General features: G+C 36.6%; 1 protein-coding gene across 5 annotated transcripts in view; it reads right to left on the reverse strand.

Annotated features, from left to right (window-relative positions):
* Positions 1–4,081: 4,081 nt before the first annotated feature.
* The window catches only part of MGAT4C (MGAT4 family member C), a 321,254-nt gene continuing 299,675 nt past the window's right edge, over positions 4,082–25,660 (reverse strand). For all 5 annotated transcript variants that reach the window (XM_077783549.2, XM_085570193.1, XM_085570191.1 and 2 more), the window contains 3 exons: positions 17,111–17,264; positions 12,766–12,913; positions 4,082–10,971 (listed from right to left, as the gene is read on the reverse strand). In XM_077783549.2, coding sequence (XP_077639675.1) covers positions 9,815–10,971; positions 12,766–12,913; positions 17,111–17,251 — 1,446 coding nt within the window. In that variant the 5' untranslated portion in view covers positions 17,252–17,264 and the 3' untranslated portion in view covers positions 4,082–9,814. The remainder of the gene's footprint in view (positions 10,972–12,765; positions 12,914–17,110; positions 17,265–25,660) is intronic.

The raw sequence follows: 25,660 nt of genomic DNA on the forward strand, positions 1-25,660 counted from the left end.
ATATCTCATAATTTTGACTGTATATGACATATGTTTAATGATTAATTTTAGAAACTTTAAGGTTGACATATTTCTTCAATTCTTTTTCTTTTATTTCCTTAACATCTTTATTACTTTGCTATCAAAAAGCCCCAACCAACCAAACAAAAAAAACCCTTCTGCTGTAAAATGTGTTAGCCCCACTAAAAATGTCAAGCAAAATAGTTTTTATAGGGAAGGATATGTGGGACAAAAAAGCCCCCAAAAAGTCTGTTTTTAAGGGCCAGCTGAAGGTTTCATACAATCAGCTCCTTGCACCCATTCTCACCTGCTGGGCAGGAGCAGAGGGCAGCGTGGGGCAATGCCTCTGGCACGCCGGTCCTCATCCTCTCAGAAGAGTTAAAGTATTAATGGACAGTCATTTAGCAAAGACACTGCACTGAGCACTTTTCTTCTTCTGGCTGCACTGGTGGGCCTGTAAATTGAAGCAAAGCAAGGAGAGGGGAGTACCACAAAAGCTGGTGGTGAGATTTAAACCGCTCCAGCTGTCGGCTGGCTGGATAAGAGGTGCAGGCCTATGGTGCAAAAATGCATGCCCAAGCAGTCCTCTGGGTGATGTAGCATGCCAGGTTTGGCTCCAGAACCCAGCCTCAGCAGGAATACAGACCTCTCTAACTTAAACAGCTGCAAAAAAGTTTTCTGGGTTAGTAATTTGTCCCAGATTTAAAACCACATTGACATCTAGAGGGTACATGGACACCACACGGTGTAGCTCAAGGAAAAAGAAAGCTGGCTTACATGGAAAAAGATTTATAGCTGAAGTGGAATAGCAAAGAAGTGCAAAGTTATTAGAAAATTTCCAAGTGCAGTGAGCTTCAGATCCCATATCCACAGAGACACATGAAACAGAAGAAATGTCACAGTCAAAAGGCATGGCAGCAGAAGAAAATGTTCTTTAGTGTTCCTTGTAGTGAACTTTAAATAGCTCAGACAGCTTCTTACTCTCTCATGCTCCTCTTTCTACCAGAAACCTATTGCTTTCCATTTATTTGTGTTTTCACTGGGTGAACATGTGTCTTTAATGAGAAAGTGAGTAGTGAAATTGGGATGTGAAGAAGGTGATGACAGAAATAGGTGATGCAGAAATGCAACCATTTTCGCTCTTCAATAAAGCTTTGTCTGTGAAGATAAATAAATAAAACCAAATATTAACCAGAATTTTGCAATATTTTTTCTTTAGGACAGTAAGATAGATGTTCAATCTTCAATAAGCCTAAAGAGATAAACGTTGATTAACTAAATGCATACAATCCTAGTTAGGATCTGACCATGAAGCAGAATTGAAGAAATGAGATGCCTTGAAAATATGGGGAATGGAATTTTTCCAATTATATGGTCTTAGATGGGAAATTTTTTATCACAGAGTCCTGAAACAAAGATATTCTATGTTTTCTTAGAACAGATAAATGCTTAAATATACTTTTATGGCTTAGATAACTTTTATCAAATATGATTTTAAGAAAACAGTTGATTTCAGCTTCATACCAGATTAAATATATGACTCCTATTCCCTTGTTCTATAATGTTTATGTGAAAGCTATTGAAAAAAAACAGATATATTAGTTCAGTTTAAAACAGAAAAAAATGAGTTTTCAGATAAACCAAAACAAGAAAAAATATAATCAATAGTTTGTGGACAAGGTAAATATATTAATTACAATCAATATTCAAGAAAAGTAACATCTGTTTAAAAAACAACTTGGCAAGTGATATAACTCAAGAAATTATATTCTATGGAATTAGTTTAGGATCAGAAGAAAGAGTGATTAATGATATAAAAGTTAATATCCAGATTACTTCTGACACACTGGCTTTTCTCCTAAGCCAGAAAGTTTAAAGTTTTTGGTACAGAAGACAGTAGATGTGGGGGATTGCAATATTTTTATTAATGCACTTATGTATGCACATGCCACGCTTACTTACCTAAAAAGCCTTACCTGACTTTTTTTTTTGTTTGTTTTCATGTGAGGAGCAGTTACCACAAATATGCTTGAGTAAACATATTTTCTACTTTGAATGAACATATTGCATATCACACTTTAACCATTTAAAAAAATGAACATGGGCCTTTTATGTTGGTTGTGTTGTGTCATTTATTCCTTACATTTTAAGAATTTCTGCCTAAACTAAAACTACAACTACTGCTTTCCAAAAGAAAATTATGAGTGTAAAGATGGGAGTGAGGTATTGGGAAGAGGACTTCATGTTGATTTTAATATACAGTTTTCAGTGAGAGAAGAGATGAAATATAGGGAAGAAATTGTATCTTTGAAAGGCAGCAGACAACCACTAGAGAGAAGATCTGTTTGGGATTTTTTTTCTTTTCTCCTTCCTTGGAAGTTGCTCTTCAACTTTTTGGAAGAGAGAAACCTGGCTTATTTGGCAAATGCAAAGCCAGACTGCTGCCAGGAACGATTTTCAGGAGTGATTAATAAAGCCTGTTTGCTTTATGGGATTTCCATGGAGGTAAAACGGTATGCATATAATTTTGACACAATCAGATAGTGCACTCAGAGTTATATGGCAAAAAAAGAAAAAGAAAAAGAATTAGTATGGCTCTTTTAAAAGGGTATCTCATTAGAGCATGCTTATTGTCTTCCCAGCAGATGTTGCATTTAAATGTAGTGAGCAATGGCCAAAAGCAGGAAGTAATTCTGAGAAATAAATGGCACTAACCATCCCAGTTTCCTGAATGAAGGTGAAAGTGGCTTGGCAATATTCAGACAAGATGCTGTTCATTTATGCAGTATTGAAATTAAAGAGAGAAGAAGGGAATGGCTTTGTGTGCTGGTGAAAATGTAACATGAAAGTAGAATAGATTCTAAATTTGCAAATGAACCAAAATATTCCAGGTGGCATGAGTGCACAGCAAGAGACTTTTCAGTATCAGCAAAGGCTGGTGAAAGGGTTTAACTTGCACTTTTAGATCTCTGCTCTTAGTGGTACATGGTATACTAAAGAAAAAAAAGCCAGAATACTTTAAATTTTTGCTCCCGACTTCAGTCTGGCAAAAGTAAAACCAACATTAATGGGTAAATACCATAAAGAAGGAAGGCAGCTATTTAACTGTCTGAACAGAGGAAATGAACATCAGCTTTTGATGTTCAGCTTTACTTGTTAAATGTGAAATTCTTAGGTAAGACCAGCAAAGGGCTGACAAAGGGTTTAATCAGCAATACAATCCTACTTAAAGTATTTTTAAGTTCTACATGGAATTTTAAGAACCTTTTTACAACTATCAGAGCAAAGTGGAATTTTATTCAAGAACAGTAGTAGGTAGCATGACAGTTGAAAAACATCTAGAAATGTGTCTGAAAAATAATCTAATATCTGCCCAGCTGCCAGTTCAATTTCATGGCAATTTAGCAGCAGATTACTATTATGGTTATGGTATTGAAAGTAATCTTTCTCTGTATTTAATTTAATTGTTAAACTAACACGCAATAAATAATTCTTTGGATTGATGTGGAGATACATATTCCTTTTTTTAAAGTTCAAAATAATTATTCTCATTGCAAGATAGTATTTATGAGGAAGACATTGAACACCCTCTCTGGGAAGAATGGTGCTGCTGATAGGAAATTATCTCTAAAAGATAATTACTATGAATCACGTAGTTTTATCTAGATTTATCTGTATTATATGTACTCATACAAAAAATAGATCTGTATCTCTAATTATCTAGGAGATGAATATGCAGGACAAATCTCTTGCATGGTCTCCCATCATCGTGCAGGAATTCCTTTCAAGTAGAAGAAATCAGATCTTAGACAAGTGTTGTACACTAGGATGACTCTGGACATGGTCCCATTTCTCTTCTTTTACAGCAGAAACAGCAATATATCCTTGCTTTACATGACTGACTGTTCTGTCAAAGGGCATGCATACCTAGGTGACACTTTTTCCTGTGGCAAAACTAATAAAAGAGGCAAGATACTGGAAAATGCCATCTGAAGATACCAAAATAAACCTATATGGAGAATACCTTCATTTCAGTCTTCCAGGGTGGCTAAAACTAAAATGAAGACGATAAGACAAATAGTTCTGTAGGTGCATATATATAATTATTTTGCAAAATCACTTTTTCAATTTTCTATGATACATAGGACAACACAGTTTTGATTAAAAGGAAATTTTATAGTTTTTGTCTCCAAGGACTAAGGATTGAAAAACAAAGATTAAGCCCTTTATTTTGCTTCATCTGAAAAGCTGATGGGAGTGGTGGAGATGCTACAATTAATTTGTCTTTGTATATGGCATATGACATAAAAATAATCTGTTTTCATTATGATACATCTGTACTTTCCACTTGTTTTTACAAAATATTATACTTTACCATTTGAGTGCATGACACTGCTAGAGCTCATGACACATGATCTGCATTACAACTCATAATTTAATACTTATTTTAATGTAGTCTAACAGAACTGCAAATTTAACCAGAGAGCAGTAAGAACTATAATTTCCATCAGGTTCTCTGAAATGCTTCACAATGAAAACTGATGTCATCTGCAGGTTTTAAGGCAGTTAGATATTGGGTTTGTTACTTTAATAAGTTTCCAGAATGAAATCTTCTCTAAGGTGTCATAGTTTGATCTTTATTTAACTTGTAATAATTCAATAAAGAACAAGTTTCCAATGTCCTTTTATAAAAGCAAAAACATTAATGTCTTACATAGGAGAATACTGAGCAGACAGTAAAACAGAGCACCATGTTAGAAGATTGATCTAAAAAATATCACATTTGTATAGAACCTTAGTGAATTACCTTTATCATAGTAGTTTTATTAAATATTCTAAAATTGGTTGTCCTGAAAATTGTCATGCCCTGGGTTTGTTTATTCTGCAGAAAGAGCTAATTTCTTCTTTTAATTTGAAGTGAATAATATTTTACTTCCCAAGAATTCCCCGTGCTATGCAATCAGCAATCCCAAAAGGTGTTAGTAGGAACAATATATGTAGGAAAGTTCAGAACAGATGAATCACTGTCCAGATCACAGTGCAATATTTTCAGTATTTGTGGAAAGCCACAGTCTCACTTCAGTGCCTCATAATGTTATGATGATTATTCAGATGAAAAACACCTGAAAGACAACTCAGTCATTGGACACAACCAGTACAGCTTCATGAAAGGGAAGTCCAGCTTAATAAACCTGATTTCCCTTTATGATCCCTAGCTGATCAAGGGAAGGTGGTTGATGTGATCTTTTTGGATTTCAGCAAAGCTTTTGATAGTTACTCTCACAGGATCCTTCTGGAAAAAATATCCAACACACAGCTGGATAAACACATCATGTGATGGGATAGCAACTGGCTCACAGGTCAGACACAGAGTTAGAGTGAAAGGGGTGACATTGGACTGGGGTCCTGTCATTAGTGGGAATCCACAGGGCTCCATTCTCAACCTTGTGCTCTTCAGCATCTTCAGAAATGATTCAAAATGCAGGACTGGAAGGGATACTAAGTGAGTTTGCAGATGATACAAAACTGGGAGGATCTGTCAACTCCCAGAAAGGCCCTACAGAGAGACCTCAAAAAGTTAGAGAGGTGGGCAATGACAATCATAAGAAGTTCAACAAGGGCAAATGCAGGATTCTGCACCTGGGATGGGGCAACCCTGGATGTATGGACAGACTGGGGAGTGCGATGTTAGAAAGCAGAACTGTGGTAAAGGACCTGGGGGTTATGTCAATGACAAGTTGAACATGAGTCTGCAGTGCCCTGGCAGCCAGGAGGGCCAACCATATCCTGGGGGGCATCAGGAAAAACATCACCAGCCAAGCAAGGGAGAGGATTGTCCCACTCTGCTCTGCACCGGGGTGCCTCACTTTGGGTGTTGGGGACAGTTGGGTGCCACAATATAAAAAAGATATTAAGCTCTTAGAAAGCATTCAAAGGATGGCAGCAAAGCTGGTGAAGGGTCTTGATGAGTAGCCATATGAGGAGTAGCTGAGATCATCTGGCCTGCTCAGCCTGGAGGAGACTGAGGGGACACCTCACTGCTGTCTATAACTTCCTTGTGGAGAGGAATAGGAGGGGCAGGACTGATCTCTTCTCTGTGGTGATCAGTGACAGAACAGGAGGAAGTGGCCTAAAATTATGTCTGAGAAGGTTTACGTTGGACATCAGGAAAGCTTCTTCTCCCAGAGGGTGATTGGACACTGGAGCAGATTCCCCAGGGAAGTGGTCACAGCACCAAGCCTGACAGAGGTCAAGTAGCATTTGAACAATGCTTTCAGGCACAGGGTGTGATCCTTGGGGTATCCTGTGCAGGGCTAGGGGCTGGAAAAGGTGATTCTTTTGGGCGTCTTCCAACACAGCTTATTCTGTGATTCATTTTGGTATGAAAATATTGATGTTCAGTCCACAAATGAAGGCAGGAAACATACTCTAACAGAATCAACTATATACACAAAGAACAGAGCTTTGTAATTCTGATAATTAGTGAAAAAAAAGAAGAAAATTCAAGCTTTGCAAAGCATTAGTGAAGGTATAAATCTCTGATTAAATATTTTTCTTACAGAAGACAATCACTTTTCCTAACATATGAATAAAAATCATGTCTTCAAATATATATATTTGAAATCTGCCTGAAAACCAGTTATCATCAATTTTGTGTCTTCTTTTTTCTTTTTTCTTCTTCCAGAATCTGGTAGTCTTTTTTTTGTGTGAATGTGATGAATAAAATATGTGTTTAGTGAAGGAGAAGCTGGATGCCCTACAGTGAGTGCTCAAAACATTAGCTTTCATAACTGAATTCTAGAATCTCCTGGAATAAATGTATTGTTAATTATTTCTTCAAAGTCAAGTCAAATTCACCTTCAAGTAAGAATAGTGCATGCCTCTCATTCTTAGCACTTACTACTATTCACAGCCAAGAAAAACTTTCTCTGAGGGCATCTGTGGGTTAGATCTCTTAAGACTGGTAACAATCAGATGAGAGGTCTTGATGCTAAGCCATTGTGCCAACAATGTTAACCAATACTACTGTTATTTTGAAAAGAAAAGCAGTTTTATTCAGATTGGAATTAAAAAACACCATTTAGATTGCTTAGGCTTATGTAATTTAATTTGTACTAGCCATTCACATTGTCTATGGTTTTGATTATTTGAGAGAGCATTTGAAATCAAGAGTATATATTTCAAGAGTATTTGAAATCTTGGGATTGAGTGTATTTTCAATTCTAATTTAGAAAATTGCTTCAGACATATTGCATTTCTGAATAAAAAGAAAGGTTCCTGCTTAACCTAGTAACATTTGCTTTTTTGGCCCTAATAGAGATCAAGGAAAAATAAAGAATTACACAAAAATGATCAAGTGGATACAAAGAAAAGATACAAAAATGATTGGAGGGCAGGAGCACTTCTGCTATGAGTAAAGGCTTAGAGTTCTACAGAACAGAAGGTTCCATGGAGACCTTATAGCACCTAAAGAGAGCTGGCAAAGGGCTTTTTACTGGGGCATGTAGTGGCAGGAAAAGGGGGAATGTCTTGAAGCTAAAAGTAGGTTTAGAATAGATATTGGGAAGAAATTCTTTACTGTGGTGACAACAAGGCACTGCAACAAGTTGCTCAGAGGAGTTGTAAATGCCCCATCCCTGAAGGTGTTCAATACTGGTCTGGATGTGCCTCGGTACAATCTGATCCAATGGAAGAAATCTCTGTCCATAGCAGGAGGGTTTGAACAAGATGATCTTTAAGGTCCTATTATACCCAAACTATTCTGTGATTCTATAAAAGAAAAAATAGAAGACTGACAGCTTATTTTAAAAAAAATTGACTAATTACCAGCTAACTATTTTTGAAATGTGGAATATCAATATTAAAAAGCAAGTCCTTCATAAGTGTTTATAATAATTTAAGACTAGTATGTATTTGCTTTTTTTTTTTTTAAGAGAGCTTCAATTTTTCTTTTCAAATTGAACATGTATGGCACTTTTAATGTATTTTATTGAACATATTTATGTAAAAAAACAGAGATCTAGGTGTATATTAAGGAACAAAGAAGCAAAGACTTTCTTTGAAAAAAAGATGTTTTTCTGAATTAGGTAGAAACATATACCAGAAGATTTATTTGACAACATACCTTACCTCTGTATTGGGTGATTTGCCAAAGCTGGACTAGAATTTATCCAGATTTATGAACCAGGAAAATCAATTGCATTGATGTTTTGTGTAGATTTTAAAAATAATTTATCCTTCTGAAATAGCCATATTAGGCTTGTATGTACTCATCCTAGACTGAACGCTAGTCAGTGCAAGCATTCTTGAAATTTAATTCTTGCCTTCCAGGTTTAGCTAAACTCCCTAAATGCAATCAGATGATAAGCACAGTATTAATGAGATTGACAATAAAATGTTCATCTCTGTCACACTTGCTACTCACGTATTTCTTAGTGCGTCTACTGACATAATCTAGGGAATTTCTTAGAGGAAAAAACCCCATAGAATCGCTTAATATAAATCTATGCATATAGTGTAAATCATATACTATACAGCTTCCCTGTGTGATGCATTAGAAGCACAGAGCTAACACTGAAGTCATATAGACTGGAGGAACTTTTATGTTATTGTCTAAAGTCAGGCAAGATATGTTTATAGGAAATAACCAGAGGCAGTGGGAAGATGTCTACAACATTAATACAAACAGAATTAGAGAACTTAAAAAACCCCAAAACACCCCTAATTAAGAAACATATTAATTTCTCATTGTATTAGGAGTCTTCATTTTGTGTCTCTTCCATTGACTGCAGGTCATCCAGGACAGGCTGGAGATTACATTTACCCCCAGCTGATTAACCCAGTACATTTTGCATTTGTATCATCATGAACAGGACAGGTACATATGGAAGGTATGACAATCCTTGGAAACCATGCTCTAGTATTCTGCTATCTGCAAATTTCTCAGGGGGAGTTCTCCATATCATGAACAAAAATGTTGAAACTGAGGTCTGTTAAGATGCCTCTCTAAGAGAGAAATGCTGCTCTTGAGGTACCTGGGTTTGATACTGACATTGGTACTCAAGCAGAAAGCTTGCTTGGTGTGAGGCAATTTGAACAAGTAAGAATAAATTGGTCCCTTAGGTAATAGAGAATCCAAGTAGTGCTCATTTCAGTGAAAAGAGCCAGGAAAAAGAATAAAGGATATTTGTTGAGACAGAAAACCAGATGCAATTATCTATTTTTTACATAATTGTCATGTCAGATTTATAATTTTATACATTCCCTTTTTGACAAGAAGTTGCAATGACTAGCCACATTATTTTCTTACAGTGCTCAGAAGTAAACTGCCAGTTTCAGGACAGATCTTGTCACAACTGCCTGGAAAAGAAACACATTACCAACTACAGGACAAACGCATACTACCATAAGATTTTATATTTTTATGTGCATAAGGTGCAATCGAATTTCTTTTCACAACATAATGGTCACAGATTTAAACTTTTTGGCAGTTATAAGACAGGTTTTTTTTTGTTTTATTCTGTATATTCTACATGATCTCTCTTACAGAGAAATAATAATAAAAAAGGGTTTAAAGATCTCAAGAGAGGTTTGAGAACCTTTTGTTTTCTATAAAATTCAAAATTTTCAACAAATTAATGTTTGTAATATTGCCTGACCAAACTGGTAAAAAATAAATTGCTTTACTTGTTTTGTGATTTCCCCAGATATTCTGTGTCTCTAGTGAAGAGCTGAAGTGTCTTTTTCTGGGGAGTGGCACCAGTTGTGACCCAGTTGATTGTATGCACTCTGTACCTTCTCAGGTGGCCTTGCTTTATTGATTTGGTGTTTGAGAAGTCCAGACGCTAATGCTCTTAATGATCAGCCATTCTTTTTGACTTTTAGTAACAAGTATTCTCATGCAGTTAATATCAAACAGAACTTTGTGCTCTAAATCTGTTATTTCAAAATTCCCATTTTTGAACTCCCCTAGTCTCAAATAAGTTGTACATTGTCTTCCTTTTTTACTGCCTATAATCTTTTCACCTACTTCTACGGCCCCATGGTGTAAAATATCATTTTGCCGATCTTCAGTTCCAGTGACAACTTTAATTTTGCTGATTTTAATGGGCTTTTCAAATACAATTCCATAGAAGTCTCCAGTAGAGGGGGCTTTGCCCCAGAAATACTCATCAATGCTGCTGTAAGCCTTGCTTGCCTCATAGTTTTCAAATACATTCATATTGGTGTGCAAGTTTGCAGGTGGGTTGTCAGGGATATCAAAGGATTCCTCTTCAAAATCATCATCCTTTAACTTATTTTCAGCTCCTTTGTAAGATGAGTAGTATCCCATGTGCTGGAAGAGAGATGGCTTAAAACGTATTACTTCCTTTTGAGCTAACAGCCCACGAAAGTGGATGAGCAACCAATCACAAGGCATTTCTTGGTAAAACATCAATAGAAAATGGGCCAGGCGTGGTAGGTCATGGGAATGGTAAAGCTTTCCAATGTACCCCAGCTTGGAGAATTCCAACGTCACCCAGTAGGATCCTTCTCGTGAGGTAATTACTTTCTTAACAACAGTCAAAAAATTCTTTGAGCAGCGAACGTCATCTTCCAGCATCACATAATAGTCAGAAAGATTAGCACAAAAGTTTAGAAGGAAAGCATAATCTACATTTTGTTTTGATCGAAACTTCACACGGTCTTCGGGGTCATTGTAATTTCTCTTAAGGCCATCCAGTACAGGGTAGTAATCCTCAGGGACGTGAATAACTATTAATCTGCCCGCAATTATGTGATGTGCAAATTTCTGTGAAATATCCTGGACCATCCCTTCACACCAGGCTGAGTCAAAATCTGCCAGTTGTACTACCACTGCAATTTCTTTGAGTTCCTCATAGCTTGACTGTTCAAATATAGACTTGATGGTCTCAAGCAAGTAGTTTCCCTTTTTTCGCTTTACAGAGGATAGTCCAATTGTAAGATACCCTGTACAGAAGAAAATTCAAACAAGAGCTGAGTATCTGATATTGGAAGCAATTTTATCACAAAGATATTATGCTGTGTTTATATTAAATAAACCTCGCGAATGGTGAAGACTGAGAAATTGCCTATGTGAAGCTACATGCAATAAAGGACCTTTATTGCCTTTTCGTTAAGAGGTATGATATTGCAAGCAAATAGACATATGGAGACTACTGTGTTAAACATTCACTTGTTTACTGGCAGAAGTAATGCATGGGGACAAATGCCAAAGCAGTGTGTACATTTATGCCTTGTAGACAAAGCCACATATACAATGATAAGGCTGTAAATTTGCCAAAAGAAAGGGGATTATGAGGGGATTATTCACACCATATTTTGAAAGCAAGGAACTACCAAATGCAGCATGTCTATCATTTTAAGACCGCTAAAAGTCTAGTTACATCTATGCATACTTTTACAGTTTTATGAATTTTTCATGGATAAAGATTTCTAGTGTGTTCAGTTTTAGGTGAATTTGTCTAGTTTTTCCTTGCTAGTAGTTTTCATTCTAACCCTTTTTCAGAACTCATCAAGTCCTGATAAAGCAACATTTACAGAGAACATTTTACAGGGAACACCCTGCAATTTAGACATTATTTTAAATTAGAAGTCAACTTCTCTCCTTTCTTTTGCAAATAATTTTAATCCTGTTACATTCTTTCTAGACAGAGATATATCTTATAAAACAAGAAATTTAATTTCTGCTGTTTTGTAGCCGCTGCCATTGCATTTTTACCAGCATTCCAAATCAGGATTTTTCAGATATTTGTTAATATATCTCTATTTTTCTAGCTACTGATGTAAAAAATGGTAAGACTTTGTAATTGACAGGGTGTACTTAAGTTGAACCTACCCCAGTGTTCTTAAAATATAGTAATTTGTAAAAGACTGCTCTGATAGTGATTCAGGGTTTCCCCTTGAGGCTTAAGTCTGCTCAAAATGAAGTGGTACAGTGAAGTACAACCCCCAGAAGTAATTTACACTGCATACAGACCCCCAATTCTTCAAATCTAATTTGAACAGACTTTTTAGCTTTCTACAATTCACACATTATTTTATTTTCCCTTCTGTGCTTGGACTTCAGAGCCTTGTTTATGTATGTGAAATGGTTGATTTGGAGCCCAAAGGACACCTGCCTAAAGTCTAGGTATGGCCATATTTCACTTTTAGAGGAAAATCTTGAACTATGTGTGAAGTAAGAATAACTAAAGAGTCCATCTGCAGATAGCTGGGGGAAGAATCCTCCTTTACTCTCCTAATAATAGCACAATTCAGCTCCCTTTTTAGCACAGCTAAAGGAGCAAGGAGGTCCATTTGAAGCTGCTGGAGTGGCAGAATTGTGGACCTGATGTGTGCGTCCGTGTGATGCCAAGCATACTTAAGATTGGATTTACCCCTTATATGGACATTGACAGTATGGTCTCAGAGGGTGGTTGCAGAATACCACCAGCATGTGCCTTGCTTCTGCTTTCTAAATCATCTTTCCTTTGTCTGGGAGGAGATCCATGGAATTATGCTCCCACAGACATCCAGGGGCTGCCTGCAGGACAAGTCAGGCAGTTGGTCAGAAGGTAATCAGGCTGTGGGGCAATTACTGCTAGGTCTGGACTAGAGGCCACTCAAGATTGGCCACTAACTCTCTTGAGACTATCACTGCTTAACTCAGCCCCTCTTGCATAGAAATATCACAGGGACTATATGGGTTTCACGCCTTTTTTAATTACCTCATTTTGCAATATTCAAATTGCAGTTACTTACTTTTCCTCGGCAAAGGTGTTCCAGCTAGGTAACGATAGGAAATGTTTATAGATCCTGAGAAATTAGACAAATCTTTAAAACTGTGAACATAACGCTCTGGGTTGAGCTGGTGTGTGGCTGTTTCTCTGATTAATTGCTTGTCCCCTTCCTATTAGTGGGAAAACAAAAATAACAAAAAAGGGGGAGAGAGAGAAACACATTTGTGAATGCCAGTTAGAGAGGAAACATGGACAGGCAGGTTTCCAAGAATAACATTTTTCAGTTTCAGCTTTCATGAAAGTATGTAGATGTCACCTCATTTAAAACAAAAACAAACAACACCCTCCCCCCACCCCCCCAAACCAACAAGCATTACTGAATATCATACAGTTTGGTTACAGAAAATCTACCATAAACCTTCAGATTAGAGTAAAAGTAAAAGAAAAAGTACTTTGTATAAAATTCTGGAAAGGTAGCAAAAATTAAATTATTGGCCAAAAAATTCTGTGGTATTCAAAAGAGGGATAAGAAACTATCACTCAGCAACAGATAAGATAATTTTCATAGATGTAGAAACACAGAAGATTTTTAAAAAAATCTAGTGATTAAAAAAAATCTACCAAAATTGCTACCAATGAAAGACAAGCCTAGATCCTGGAACCTGGCTTGTTTTGATATTTTTCTGAGAAGCTTTGACTCAGGTTTGCTTTCAGAGGAAATGCATGTGATCATGCAGACAGTTAAAGTTTCTCTGAATTTGGAGAACAATTTTGATGTCATAGCCAAAAGGTACATTTATCACCACACCTCCTCTTCCTTCCTCCTTCTTCAGCCCTTTCCCTCCAAGAGGCTTTCCTAGTCATAGTAAAGGCACAGAAGGGAAAGAGTGGCTTCATCAGTAGTGCCGTACTCATACGGTCACTTGGGCCTCAGGGAAAATTGTTCTTCAGCCCTTAAGAAAAGGGAAAATATCTAACAGGTCATGAGGACTGAATTTCAAAGCAAGAATGCTTATTTAATTTATCTGGTTTTGATTTTTGTCTGATGACAGGCACACGCATGAATGAGTTTCTTTCTTCTGATGTATGCAATATGTTATGCACTAAAACTTCAGGATCTGTCATTAAATGGGAGCATTGTGCAGTAATAGTACTGATGCTTACAGAAACAACCAGAAAAAGAGTAAACAGTGCTCATATTTAATGGCATAAATATTAAAAAATGTGTCAAAGTTATATTTTATAGCACAAATAAATCTTTCTGTAAACTGATCTTACATTCATTTATAGTTCATTGTCTTTCTTGCATAGAAGTAGTAAATAATCCACTTCTGGGCTTAGTAAAGATATTTGGCAGCCATCCAGGGGCATCTACCTGCACTGTTATGCTCTCTTGATCTTCAGTGTCTCTTGTGTAATTTCTCTCAAGTGCTTATGTGCCACTCTGCATTTACTCATAAATTATGAGAGGAAGTTTAATTATCAAGTTCAGGATTAAAATGTAACTTAATGATCTAGAAAGAAAATACACCGAAACTTCAGGAGATTTTCTATGAAAAAATGTCAGGTGGCAAAGAAAAAAGGCTGGTCCAAAAACTTCCTTTTTTAAAAACCCTTTCTTTAATATCTGAGAAGCAAACAAAACATTGTATCATGGGTTCCAGAATGGAGCACCAAAATTCCTTGTTTCATAAGGTCTTGGAATGGAAACTTATTCTGCTGAAGTTTTGCTACATAAAATATTTAGAAATAGACAATGTCAGAAGAAAATGTTTTGATTTAATAAGCAAAATATCTAAACTGACCACAAAAATTTTCCTTTTTTCCCCCTCTTTAATAAATGCCTTTGTGGCTTACATTTCTTTTTAATAGCTGCTCTTTCATTCTTTTGTTGAATGATGGGCAAAACTGAAATCTGGATTATTTTCCAAAAGATTAAAATCTATTTCTTCTATCTCTGACTATGTAGAGGTCAGTGAAGTTGAGGAGCTTAATTAACTCTCCTTGGTTTTCTTCTCTAGGGTTTTCTAGAATGGTTTTGGCTTTCATCTGTTAACTAATATCTAACTTGCTCTCCAGTCTTTGCTGGTGCCTTAGGACGAAGTGCCAGTTTTCACCCTTTATGAAGACACCTTGCTCTATTAAGGATGCTGTGTCAACTACAATAGTGTAATTCTTTGCATAGTGCCCAAAATAGTGATTAGTATTCATAGGAGAGTGCAGAACACATGCTGCACTTACAATTCACTTACAACTCTGAATAGGTAAAAGACCCCCTTGTGTATATTGTGATATCTGGTATATTTTAGATTAGTATGTCTTCAAAATGCTTGATCAAATGCAGTTCATACATTGCAGATTAAGCACCTTAAACTACTTTTCTAATACACATGTATCAGCACTGCATAAATGCATAACCTTCACCCAATATACTTTAGCTATTTTGCCACATGGACCCTTACTTTCCATTTCTTCAGCAAACGCCCTGGAGAAAACAGTGGAAGGATTCTCTGGATATGTGAGACTCTTTGAGAAAGTTTCTTTTCTCCCTTCTTAAGGTTTACCAAAATGAATGTAATTTTAATACTCTAAGTTTTTGAAAAAGACCATTTGTATTTCATCTGGTGCCAGAGACACCAGCACCACACAGCCTGCTGCCTGCCACTGGGAGGAGGAACTCCAGGTCAGCTGTTTTCCCTCTACCAGTTACCTTAATCCAGCAGAAGATTGGCTGCAGTTCAGAGAGCTTTTGGGGCTCTGAGGACTTTCAGATTTTCATTCCCTGAGGGAAACTGGTTAGCCTGCTGTGCTCAAAAGCTTTTCCCAAGTATATTTCTCTTCACCACAAACAGTGAAATTGCTCATCTTTTACCTCAGCAGAGAAAATACACCAGACATGGTGTGTTTGGAGCTGTCAGACAGGGTCAGGAAGTTTGAGAATAAAACTAAATAAATAAGCTGAAAAGTCAACATCCTAACACACTTGAAAAACACTTGATGGACCATAAAGGTATCAAGAGACCTGGGAAGAACTCTCAGGAGACTTGGCAAGAGACTTGGCTGAGAGCTGCATGAATGCAAACATGCCAGAACTGTGATGAGAGAAGCAATGAAAGACAGTAAATTTATTAAAGGGGGGTGTGGGGGGGTGGTGGGCAGGGAAAGAGAAATTAAGAATAAGACATGGAGCCATCTGGGGAGCTGGAAAATAGGACAGGACTAGATTTCAAAAACAAACCAAGAGGAACACCATTAGCAGTGATAATAAAAGCACTTTCAGAAACACCTGGGGCACTTTGAAGCAATTAGTGAACAGAGAAGAAATGTTAGGGAAAATGCCACTAGGAAAAAAAGTGATAAGCCAGGTCAAATTTAATCATAACCAAGAAATGTTAAATAAATAAAAAACTGTAAAGCCTTTGTGTTAGACAAAGAAATATGTCTGTAATGGAGAACATGCTACAAGAATGGGCTATCATTTCAATGGCTGAAAAAGGTGCTAGCATAATATTAATATTTTAAATCTTTAAAGTACTGTTATAAGTAACTATAATTATAATATTTTAAATTAAAATAATTATGACTGTATATATGGTTCTGATAAATTATGTAAGGATTTTACTATTTGTGTATTACACTTTTTGATGTACTATTATCTTTCTTTTCAGATGCAAATGAGATCAGAATTCACCATTCAAAATACTGGAAAACCCACACTGTTCCTATTTATTTCAAGATAAAGACAGACTATCTAGTCATACCATAATGTAACAATTCTGTTTAGTCATTTCACTATTTGCAAGATTCAATTTTCAATCATTATGTTTTTTACTGGGCCCAGTCCAATCTCCAAAAAAATGGAAATTCAATCCATTAATCAAGTCTCCAGGGCTCACTTGGCATTCAGCACTGAAACACCTCTAGGTTACACATAAGCTGTAGAGTTATGCTATGTTGTCAGTAGCTTATTTGTTGAAATTCCTAACATAAATATTTCCACAATTTTTTTCAAAATCAAAAACTTACATTAGGTTTCATTTGTCTAATTTTTAATGCTGTAGCACTGAACCCATCAGAATAAAATCTGAGTTACAAAAAGTAGGAAAAACACAAAATAAACTCACTAAAATGAAATTATTTATGCAAGGTGCTTAAAGTAGATAGAATGGGTGCAAATTTTTTTAAATAATTTTATTTCTATAATAGCATTTAATAAAGTATTCAGAGGTGAGATTTGCAGTATATACTGAAAAACAAGCTCCCAGCTTACACAAATATTTCAGATGTTGCTTATCCTCAACAATTTACCGTTATACTAGGGGTGTTTTACTGTTGTGTTGTTCCAGGATCACTTCTTCACAACTTACCAAAACATAACTATCCTCAATGTACAAGTTCATGAACAGCAAGCAAACAACAAGGATTCCTAAGAACGACACTGCTGATCGTTTCCGCAAGCATCTCATTTTATCAAAATATTTCAAGTTGTGTCTCGTGAAGAACTGCATACGGTAGTGTCACCTATGAATAAAACCATAGTATTACAAGAATGCTTCACCTGATAAGCATGGCAACAACTAAACTTACCTTCAGATGTTATCAAATCCCTTCAAACATACATAGACTGAACTTTCAGGCAGAATTATTTTCTCTTAATCATTGTCATCTTGAGGTTTAATATACAATTTTAACTATAAACTAAGCTCCCTTCTTTTTTTTTGGTGTCAGTAAAGAAAAAACACATAGCCACTGTCATACCCATTTTAAAGTGGGCTTGTGATGGATGTCACTGTGGTAGGAGTGCATCAACAGTTTAATTTAATATGCTTAACTGTCAGATCCCAGCTTGGTGGCTAGAGATGATGCTGGGCATTGCTCCCCCATGTGTCTGTGTCTCCTCTCAATGACAGGCCAGGTCAACAGGCAAGGAGGAAATTACTGTGTTACTCAGTGTTGTTACCAATAGAAGAATTCTGTACATCAGGCACAAATAAGGTACCTTCTCTGAAGCAAAAAAGCACTAGCACTGCATAACATCCCTTAGTATGACATCTGCATCCTAGTGCAGAGGCCCAAGGCCAAGTGGAGGCATTATTTCCGTCTTCAGAAGAAAGGTGGGTGTCTACCTTAAACCAGACACATCTAAGCAGAGTATTGGGAAATCCTTACCAACCCAATTAGTAAATCAAATAAGGGTGACACAGAGATCATGAAGCCCCTCAGTATTTCTGGTCAAGATCAAGAAAGAGGACTGTCTAGTCATATCATAATGCTGCATATTCATTTTAGTAATTTTACTCTGGAAAACAAGATGAATACTGTTCTTGTCTGCTAAATTGTAAGCTAACCTCTGTAGGACTGTATGTGTTTGAAAAAGATTTGGCCCTAAATTAAAGATCTCACTGCCCAAACCCTGAGGGATTATTAGCAAAACACCAGACTATGAACTTATTATTTATGTATTATGTTCTTACTCATATTTTGATTCTTTTCCACAGCAATTTATGATTTTTCAATTGAATTTTATGCATAGAAGTTAAATACAAATAAAGAATTTAAAGCTAGCCTGTGTGAAGCAGTAAAATCCACTACACATGCAATGGTTAAACCCTGCACTTAAAAGCCTTCATTTTTGAAAGTGTACATCTACACTGATACAAAATAGGACATATTAGGAGTTCCATAAATGATTTGTCATGTCACATACAAAATTTTCTGTCCTAATAACAAAAACCTACCAAGCATAAAATCCAATGTATATTTGTTTTGCCAAACTGAATAAACACATTTAACAATATAAAATATGAATCCATTTGACTCTAGAGAACCAGGAGGTAAGTACATAAAATATTTGTAATGCAATTAGTAATTGCAAGGAATCTATAGATTTGAAATGAACTGGAGTAAATGGAGGCTGATTGTGCACAGAATGTTTTTATATTCACTATGTTGAGAATAAAACCAATTTACAGATTGCATGAAGAAAAAAAAGGAAACAGTAACAATATACATTTTTGTCTGTCTTTATTTAGGGTGGGTTGAATTACAAAAACCTGATTATTTTGAAGGTGAAAACTCTAGTGTAGATATTTTTTTAAGTTACATCAAAGATTTCATTTTTCTTAATATCTAAGGACATTGGAAATAAACCTGAGGAAGGAGGTGCTGGGGACATGAATGCCTAAAACCACAAAGCCTCCCTGTACCCCTGCAACTCACTGTGACAGCACAGTGGTTGGTAGTTGTCTGAGGATTCCAGCAAGCTTTTGTGGAAATGAGAGGTTGCCCCTGTTTAAGAAAAGACTGTGTTACACATACAATTTGGATTTCATTTTTATTTAATTCTCTTTTTTGGCCCCCTTCTCCCCTGCCCCCTCCCTTCTTCTTCTCACAGTACAATTACTGATTTTCGAAACACTACACTCTTTTAAAAACCAATCAGAGGATCACTGGATGGTTTAAATACTGACACTTCTCATATTAGTGGCATTAACTATCCTGACTATTGAAAATACAGTTAGTCTGGGTTAGGGTTCTTGCAGTCATTGTCAGCATATCACATTTCCCTTGGGTTTAAAAAAATGAACAAACAAACAAACAAACAAACAAACAAAACCTTGGAAATAAAGAAATAAATGTGGTTTTCTCAGTCACAGGATGAATGTATGTGACATATTTGCTGGCTGGACTGTGGTGTTACACAGGGCCTCCATCTTTGCCCTGAGCCACCTGTCTGAAGTCCCCAAGCGTGAGGATGTGACTTAGAACTGTATTTCCTGGACATACTGTATTAGATCATTCCTGTGTTGGGTTAGGAATAAGTATAGAGGGGATTACACAGGTAAAGCGAGAGGAGCTGTCATGACTAAAACTGATGTACACAGAGAGGAGGGCACAGCACAGTCACCCTCATTGCTAGCGCTGGGCGCACACGAAGCCATTGCATCGCTGGCTTGCACGTGGAAACATCTGGAAGCACATTGCGCCAGCGGGGGCTGTTTGCTCATCCGATCTCTTGCAGGTCCATACATTTTGTGTGGGGAAAAAAAAAAAAAAAGTAAAAAAAGTAAATCTTACTTTTTTTTTTTTAAGGTAATGTCATTCATCTTTTCCAAAATAGTCTTAGAATCTCCTGCAGTGACACGTCTGATTTTCTTTAAGACCATTTGAGCAGAATGTTTGCCATTACTAAAAATATTTGACTTTGATATTGGAAAAAATGTCTTAAATTCATAATTCAATTCTGAAGGCACAGCTTTGCTTGAAGATTTTATGCCTTCATTATTCATGCACAATTAAGTAGCTATCAGAATGGTATAAATGCAATTTGTTTCATAAAGCTGGCATTAAGCAGTTAAACAAAATAATTAATAAACAGGCATAAATTATAAATATTTTCCTTTTCAGATGAGATATGTTTCATTCCTCAGTCTCTAGAGAGGGAACTTGTAAGACCATAGATCTGCATGTACATGTATGTGCTGCTATCAGGCATACATGTGCAGTTTTACATGGTAATATGTAATTATAATTCCTCTGACCTTTTAAAACAATAAACAGTGAAGAGGTGGTGAGCCAAAAAATACAATGAAATACCTTTGCAGTAGGTAGATGCTGTTCTTTATTGGATCTACAAAGGTGTGAAATCTCTGTTAAAGGTCAAGAATTGATTTTCACATGATACTGGGAGGTTCTCTCTTGCAGAATTTGCAACACTCAGAAGAATTTTAAATTTCTTTTTTAAAAAAGTAAATCCCAAATGAAAGAGACCAAAAATTGAAATGAAAATATTTAAATTTATTAAAATTTTAAAACAATTTGGATTTCAATATGGTGATTCCCAGGAGGAAAAAAATGACATAAGGATTTTTTTTATATTTTTTTTACTTATTTTCCTTTTTTCGGGGGAAAATACTTTTTTTTGCCATCCGAAGAATAATTTCTCTAGGCCACATTCATGTACACTCAATCTGGTAAACCATTTCATATTTGATCCATTCTAATTTTTCATCACATTCTGATAATACTAGGGATTTGTGCTTTGTCCTGCTTTTAGAGATTATCACTTATCTTCTTTACATATTTCCTCCATAAACAGATACATGAAAAGGTCCTGTGGTGTTACTTTACCCTTAAGGATGCCTGCACAAGTTAGGGATTTAGACTTACCTAACCAGTACAGTTAATCTGCTTGTATCTACAGCTGTACAGGGGTGGAGCAACAAGGTCATCTTTGTATTATATTCTGGTCTGCTTGAGTGCTGTGCCCCAGCATCCCAAAAAAAAAAAAAAGTTGCTTATTTAGAGAGGCATTGATAGCTGTGAGAAATGGCAACTAAATTATTTCAATATTTTCAAACGAGGCATTTCTTTTTTTTTTCATTTTTTCATTTTCATTGTTTTTTGGAAGGCTGCACACAATATCTCAAGAATTGCATTCACTTATCTTTATAAAGTCACAAAGGAAACAGGTCCAAAAAAAAAACCAGGAAAAGCCCCAAAACAATCCAGGTATTTTACACGGTTATTATTACATTTTGAATGTACCATGATTTTCTTATGCAAGAGTAACAAAAACAAATCCTAAATTGTGATGTAGAATTGAGCTACAGAGGTCAGTGTACTAGAGAATTGTAATCAATAGGCTGTTCCGGGGGTCTCAGATAAACTCCCAGGCAGATTCACTACCTTACTGAAAGCCTGAATGTACACATAAAATGTTTAAGGCTGACAGGCAGGATGTTCACTGCCACTGGCAGCAGGGGAATAAAAACTAGTTTGAAGAAAAGGAAAGTTTAACTCAGAATGAAGCTAACAAATCCAGAGGAGCTCAGGTTTTAAAGTAGCCATAAGCCGATTGTGTGGCTACACATGCTCAAATAAATGGTTTAAAGATTATTACATCGTCTGAAATCCGAGTTCTAGATACAGGAGGTTAAAAAATGAAGATGTACTAATAGGCAGATTATTCAAAAGTGACACTGATAAAAGGATGGGCAAAAGAAGTAGGTTTTAGAAAAGAATTTGAAAGGTGTCATTATCCTTGATTCACAGAAAGTGAGAGATTATTTCAAACACTAATGTAGCATACAGATATATACAGATCCAAACAGTTTTGGAAAAGGGATCAGAGTTTGGGAGGAAACAGATGATTCAGCAGAGGCAAGTTCCTGAACAAAGCAGAAAAGTGAAGAGCTTAAATTCAAAGCAGGTGTTGGTGGATGAAGTGTCTTTCCTGTCTGACAGCTTCAGAGTGATATAAAATGGAGTCACAAAACTCTGTCTGTAACAGTCTGAGCAAAATGTAATGCATTTCTTCTGGCATGGAAGAGTCAAGTCTAATCAAGGGGAAGAGATGACTAAGAAGTATGATGTTGCATTGACTTAGATGGTAGAGCACTATCTAATCCATCATTGGATGGATGGCTGTATACCACTGGATATACTTTATCAAGTAAGTTGTAGTGTAAAATATGAGTTTTAGAAAAATGATATAGGCAGGGAGTTAATAGCATGTGGAAAAAGGCTGGAAGATAAGAAAAACAACAAAGAAACCTGAAATAACCCTGAATTTCTGCTCTACAGAGACAAAGCAGAGTAAAAATGGCACTGGCATGAAGAGGGAAGAAACACGTAACTGTGACATCCAAGGAGGTTGAGATTAGAAGCTTTTAGAGATACAGGATTGCGGCATAAGTCTGCATCAGAAATACAGGGAGAAATCCAGTGCATTGAAAATAGTGCTGGGCATCATTCAGGGAAGAGACTTTTTAGAAAGATGAGAATGGAGATTGAGATTAGAAGCTTTTAGAGATACAGGAGTGGGGTATAAGTATGCATCTGAAATACAGGGAGAAACCCAGTGCACTGAAAATAGCACTGGGCATCATTCAGAGAAGAGACTTTTTAGAAAGATGAGGATAGACATTAAGTCACATATATACCCAGTAGATTTTATCCATTGACTCATTAATTAATGAAAGGAATACATTAACACAAGTATTGATAGATTCAAAAGAAGACAAAACTTTAATGAATTGCTGTCAAAAAGTGCATTTATACAGTATGAGAGTGCTGGGTTTATGAGAAGTACAGGCTATCAGATAAACTAAATTATTTTATTCTATTAGGGACCAGCAAGAACAAACTAGAGGTACATCCTGATGTGAAGTTTCTCCAGCTCTCAGTCCCTTCACCCAGATCACAGACCATATGAGCTAATGTCTCAGCAACACTTCCTCCATGTCTTAACTTATACCTCAATGTTCCACAGCCTTTGAGGTTTAGAGCTAAGGGCTTGTCAAGTGCCACGGACAACCCTGTTTTAATAGAATTGCACTGAGAGAGAGACAAACATCTTTTGGGGATAAAAAAAATGAACAGAAATGTTTGACCAAAGCTGACTGATCATGATGAAAAGAGTTTCATCTGATGAAAAGACATTCTGATGAAATCAGTTCATGGTTTTCTCATCAGCACACTCTGTAGCCTCACATAATAGAGAGGTCAGTGGCTTTTTCAGAGAACTGCAAAATCACAGAAAGTTTGAGGCTGAAAGGGACCTTTAGAAGTCATCTGTTCCACTCTGTATCTGTGTAGTGCCACCTGGAATGGGGTGCCCTTGGTTGTGTCCAGACAGCTTTTGAATATAGGCAAGGAGTGAGATCCACACATTCTCTGGGCAGCATGTGCCAGTGTTCTGTCATCCTCCCAGCAAATGATGTTCAGAGAAACCTCCTGTGTTACAATTTGTGCCCATTAACTCTGTCCTGTCACTGGGCACTGCTGGCTCTGTTTTCTTTGCATTGTCCATTCAGATATTCACATACAGTGTAAGATTCCTTCTGAGCCTCATCTTCTCCAGACTTAACTGTCCCAGCTGTGTCAACATTTTCCTACAGCAAAGATGCCCCAATTCCTTAAACATCCTCGGGGCCCTTCCTTGGACTGTTTGGCATGTCCATGTCTCTCCTTTACTGGGGAGCTGGGAACTGAGTACAACACTCTAGGAGTGGCCTCACCAGAGCCAAGTGCAGCACAACCCTTGGCCTGCTGGCAGTGCTTTGTCTGAGGAGCCCAGGATACCTTTTACCTTTATGTGAGTCAGCACAGACAGGATGCAGGAACAAACATAAAATTAGCAACAAAATGCACAGAGTACATGAATTTTTCTTATCCACCAACTGGGGATCCTCAAAACAGCACCCAGGAACACAAACAGAGGTGCAGGCACAGTAGAGCTTGGTCCATGCTAGAGGGTCCCTGAACCTGCTGGTTTTGCCTGTGTATCAGAGGTTTGCACAGGTAGAATTTACCACTGTGCTTGATCTTGCAGCAGAGAATAAATCTCCAGAATGTTTGATAGGGTGTCTCTAAGCCTATCACAGGCCTATATTATCTAAACACAGATGTTCTGCTTGTCAAACACACAAGGCTAAACAGCAATTAATATGATATATGTGTTCTTTGACACCCCAGCTGTAAGTCACTTGAGTGTGTGTTTACAATACTCCTTGCCAATTTTGTTATTTCCCCACAGTCTTTGCTGCAAGGGCACATTACTGGCTCTTCTTCAAATTCATGTCAACTGTGGCTGCCAGGTCCTCTTCTGCTAAGCTGCTTTCCAGCTGGGTGGTGCCCAGCATATATTGGTATAAGGGGTTGTTATTAGTGCAGGATTTTGAACTTCTCCTTGTTGACACCTGAGGTTTCTGTCAGCCCAATTCTCCAGCCTGTCAAGGTCCCTTTCAGTTGTAGCACAGTTCTGTGGCACATCAGCCACTCCTCCCAGTTTTGTGTCATCTACAATCATTTAGTAATTTGTAAACCTGATTTGTGGCTAATTTCAACCTATTATTTAATGTAACCTTAACCCTAAAGGGGGGTTCTCACCGAGTTGTGACAATAATTCTCCATCCTCTTCTTCCTTTACAGTGTTTGTGGCCAGTAAGAAGGCAGCACCAGAGATAACACAACCCTGAGAGATTTTATCTGATTAGGAATGAGTGCCATTTTTCATGATAAGTATTCACTTCTGAGGATATACCCTTGGTGTCGGATATAAAGGATCTATGTCAAGTATTGAAATATGGTTTTACCTGGCTTCCTTACATATTTGCTTCACAGAGCTTAGATAATGATATGAATCTGGGGGACACTGCCAAGATCAAAAAGTAATTTTTTTAATATGGTAACTTCCAAATATTTTTATTACATTTTTTAAATTAATGGCATGGTTGAGTCCTTTAACATCTACTTAGAAGACTAGATTTAACTTTTTCAGAAGAGGAAAAAAGTCCATTTAGAAAGTTGGCTAACTTTTAAGGGCCAACTGTCCAACTCATGAGATTCTACCATATAATTGAATATTTGCACAAAGCCATGTATCTGTGAAGGTCATGGTGCCCCTGGGAAATAATGTAAAATAGATTAGAAAATTAAATGCCAAGAATTTTTTTCACTGGCCATACTACTAATTTGTTTATAAGACAAAATTTTCATTAAGACTTTCCAATGAGCACCCAGACATCAACTTCCTGGTCAATAAAATAACTCGTTTTTTAGAGAAGGCTTAGAAAACTATGTGTACATGTGGGACCAACAATACTTCAGTAAATTTTGATGAATAATATATATATATAAGATGAAAAAAAATTCTTTACAAAATGCTGTATTTGTTATTCTTTTAATGTTTTGTGTCTACACCTATTGCCACATCCAAAACATACTTTTTTTATAATTTCTTTTCAACAGAAGCAATCCAATGTGCGGACAAAATACATCCAAAATTTGTCATCTTCTTTGATTTTGCAGCCAGACTAACTAACAGAAACCCAACCTATATCTCCAAAACTGTTCATGAGTTCAAAACCTGGTAGGCTTGATTGCATTAATTTGTTTTTTAACAAGAAAGAACT

This window comes from Lonchura striata, chromosome 1A (genome assembly GCF_050655825.1).
Source record: "Lonchura striata isolate lonStrDom1 chromosome 1A, ASM5065582v1, whole genome shotgun sequence".
Classification (NCBI taxonomy): domain Eukaryota; kingdom Metazoa; phylum Chordata; class Aves; order Passeriformes; family Estrildidae; genus Lonchura; species Lonchura striata.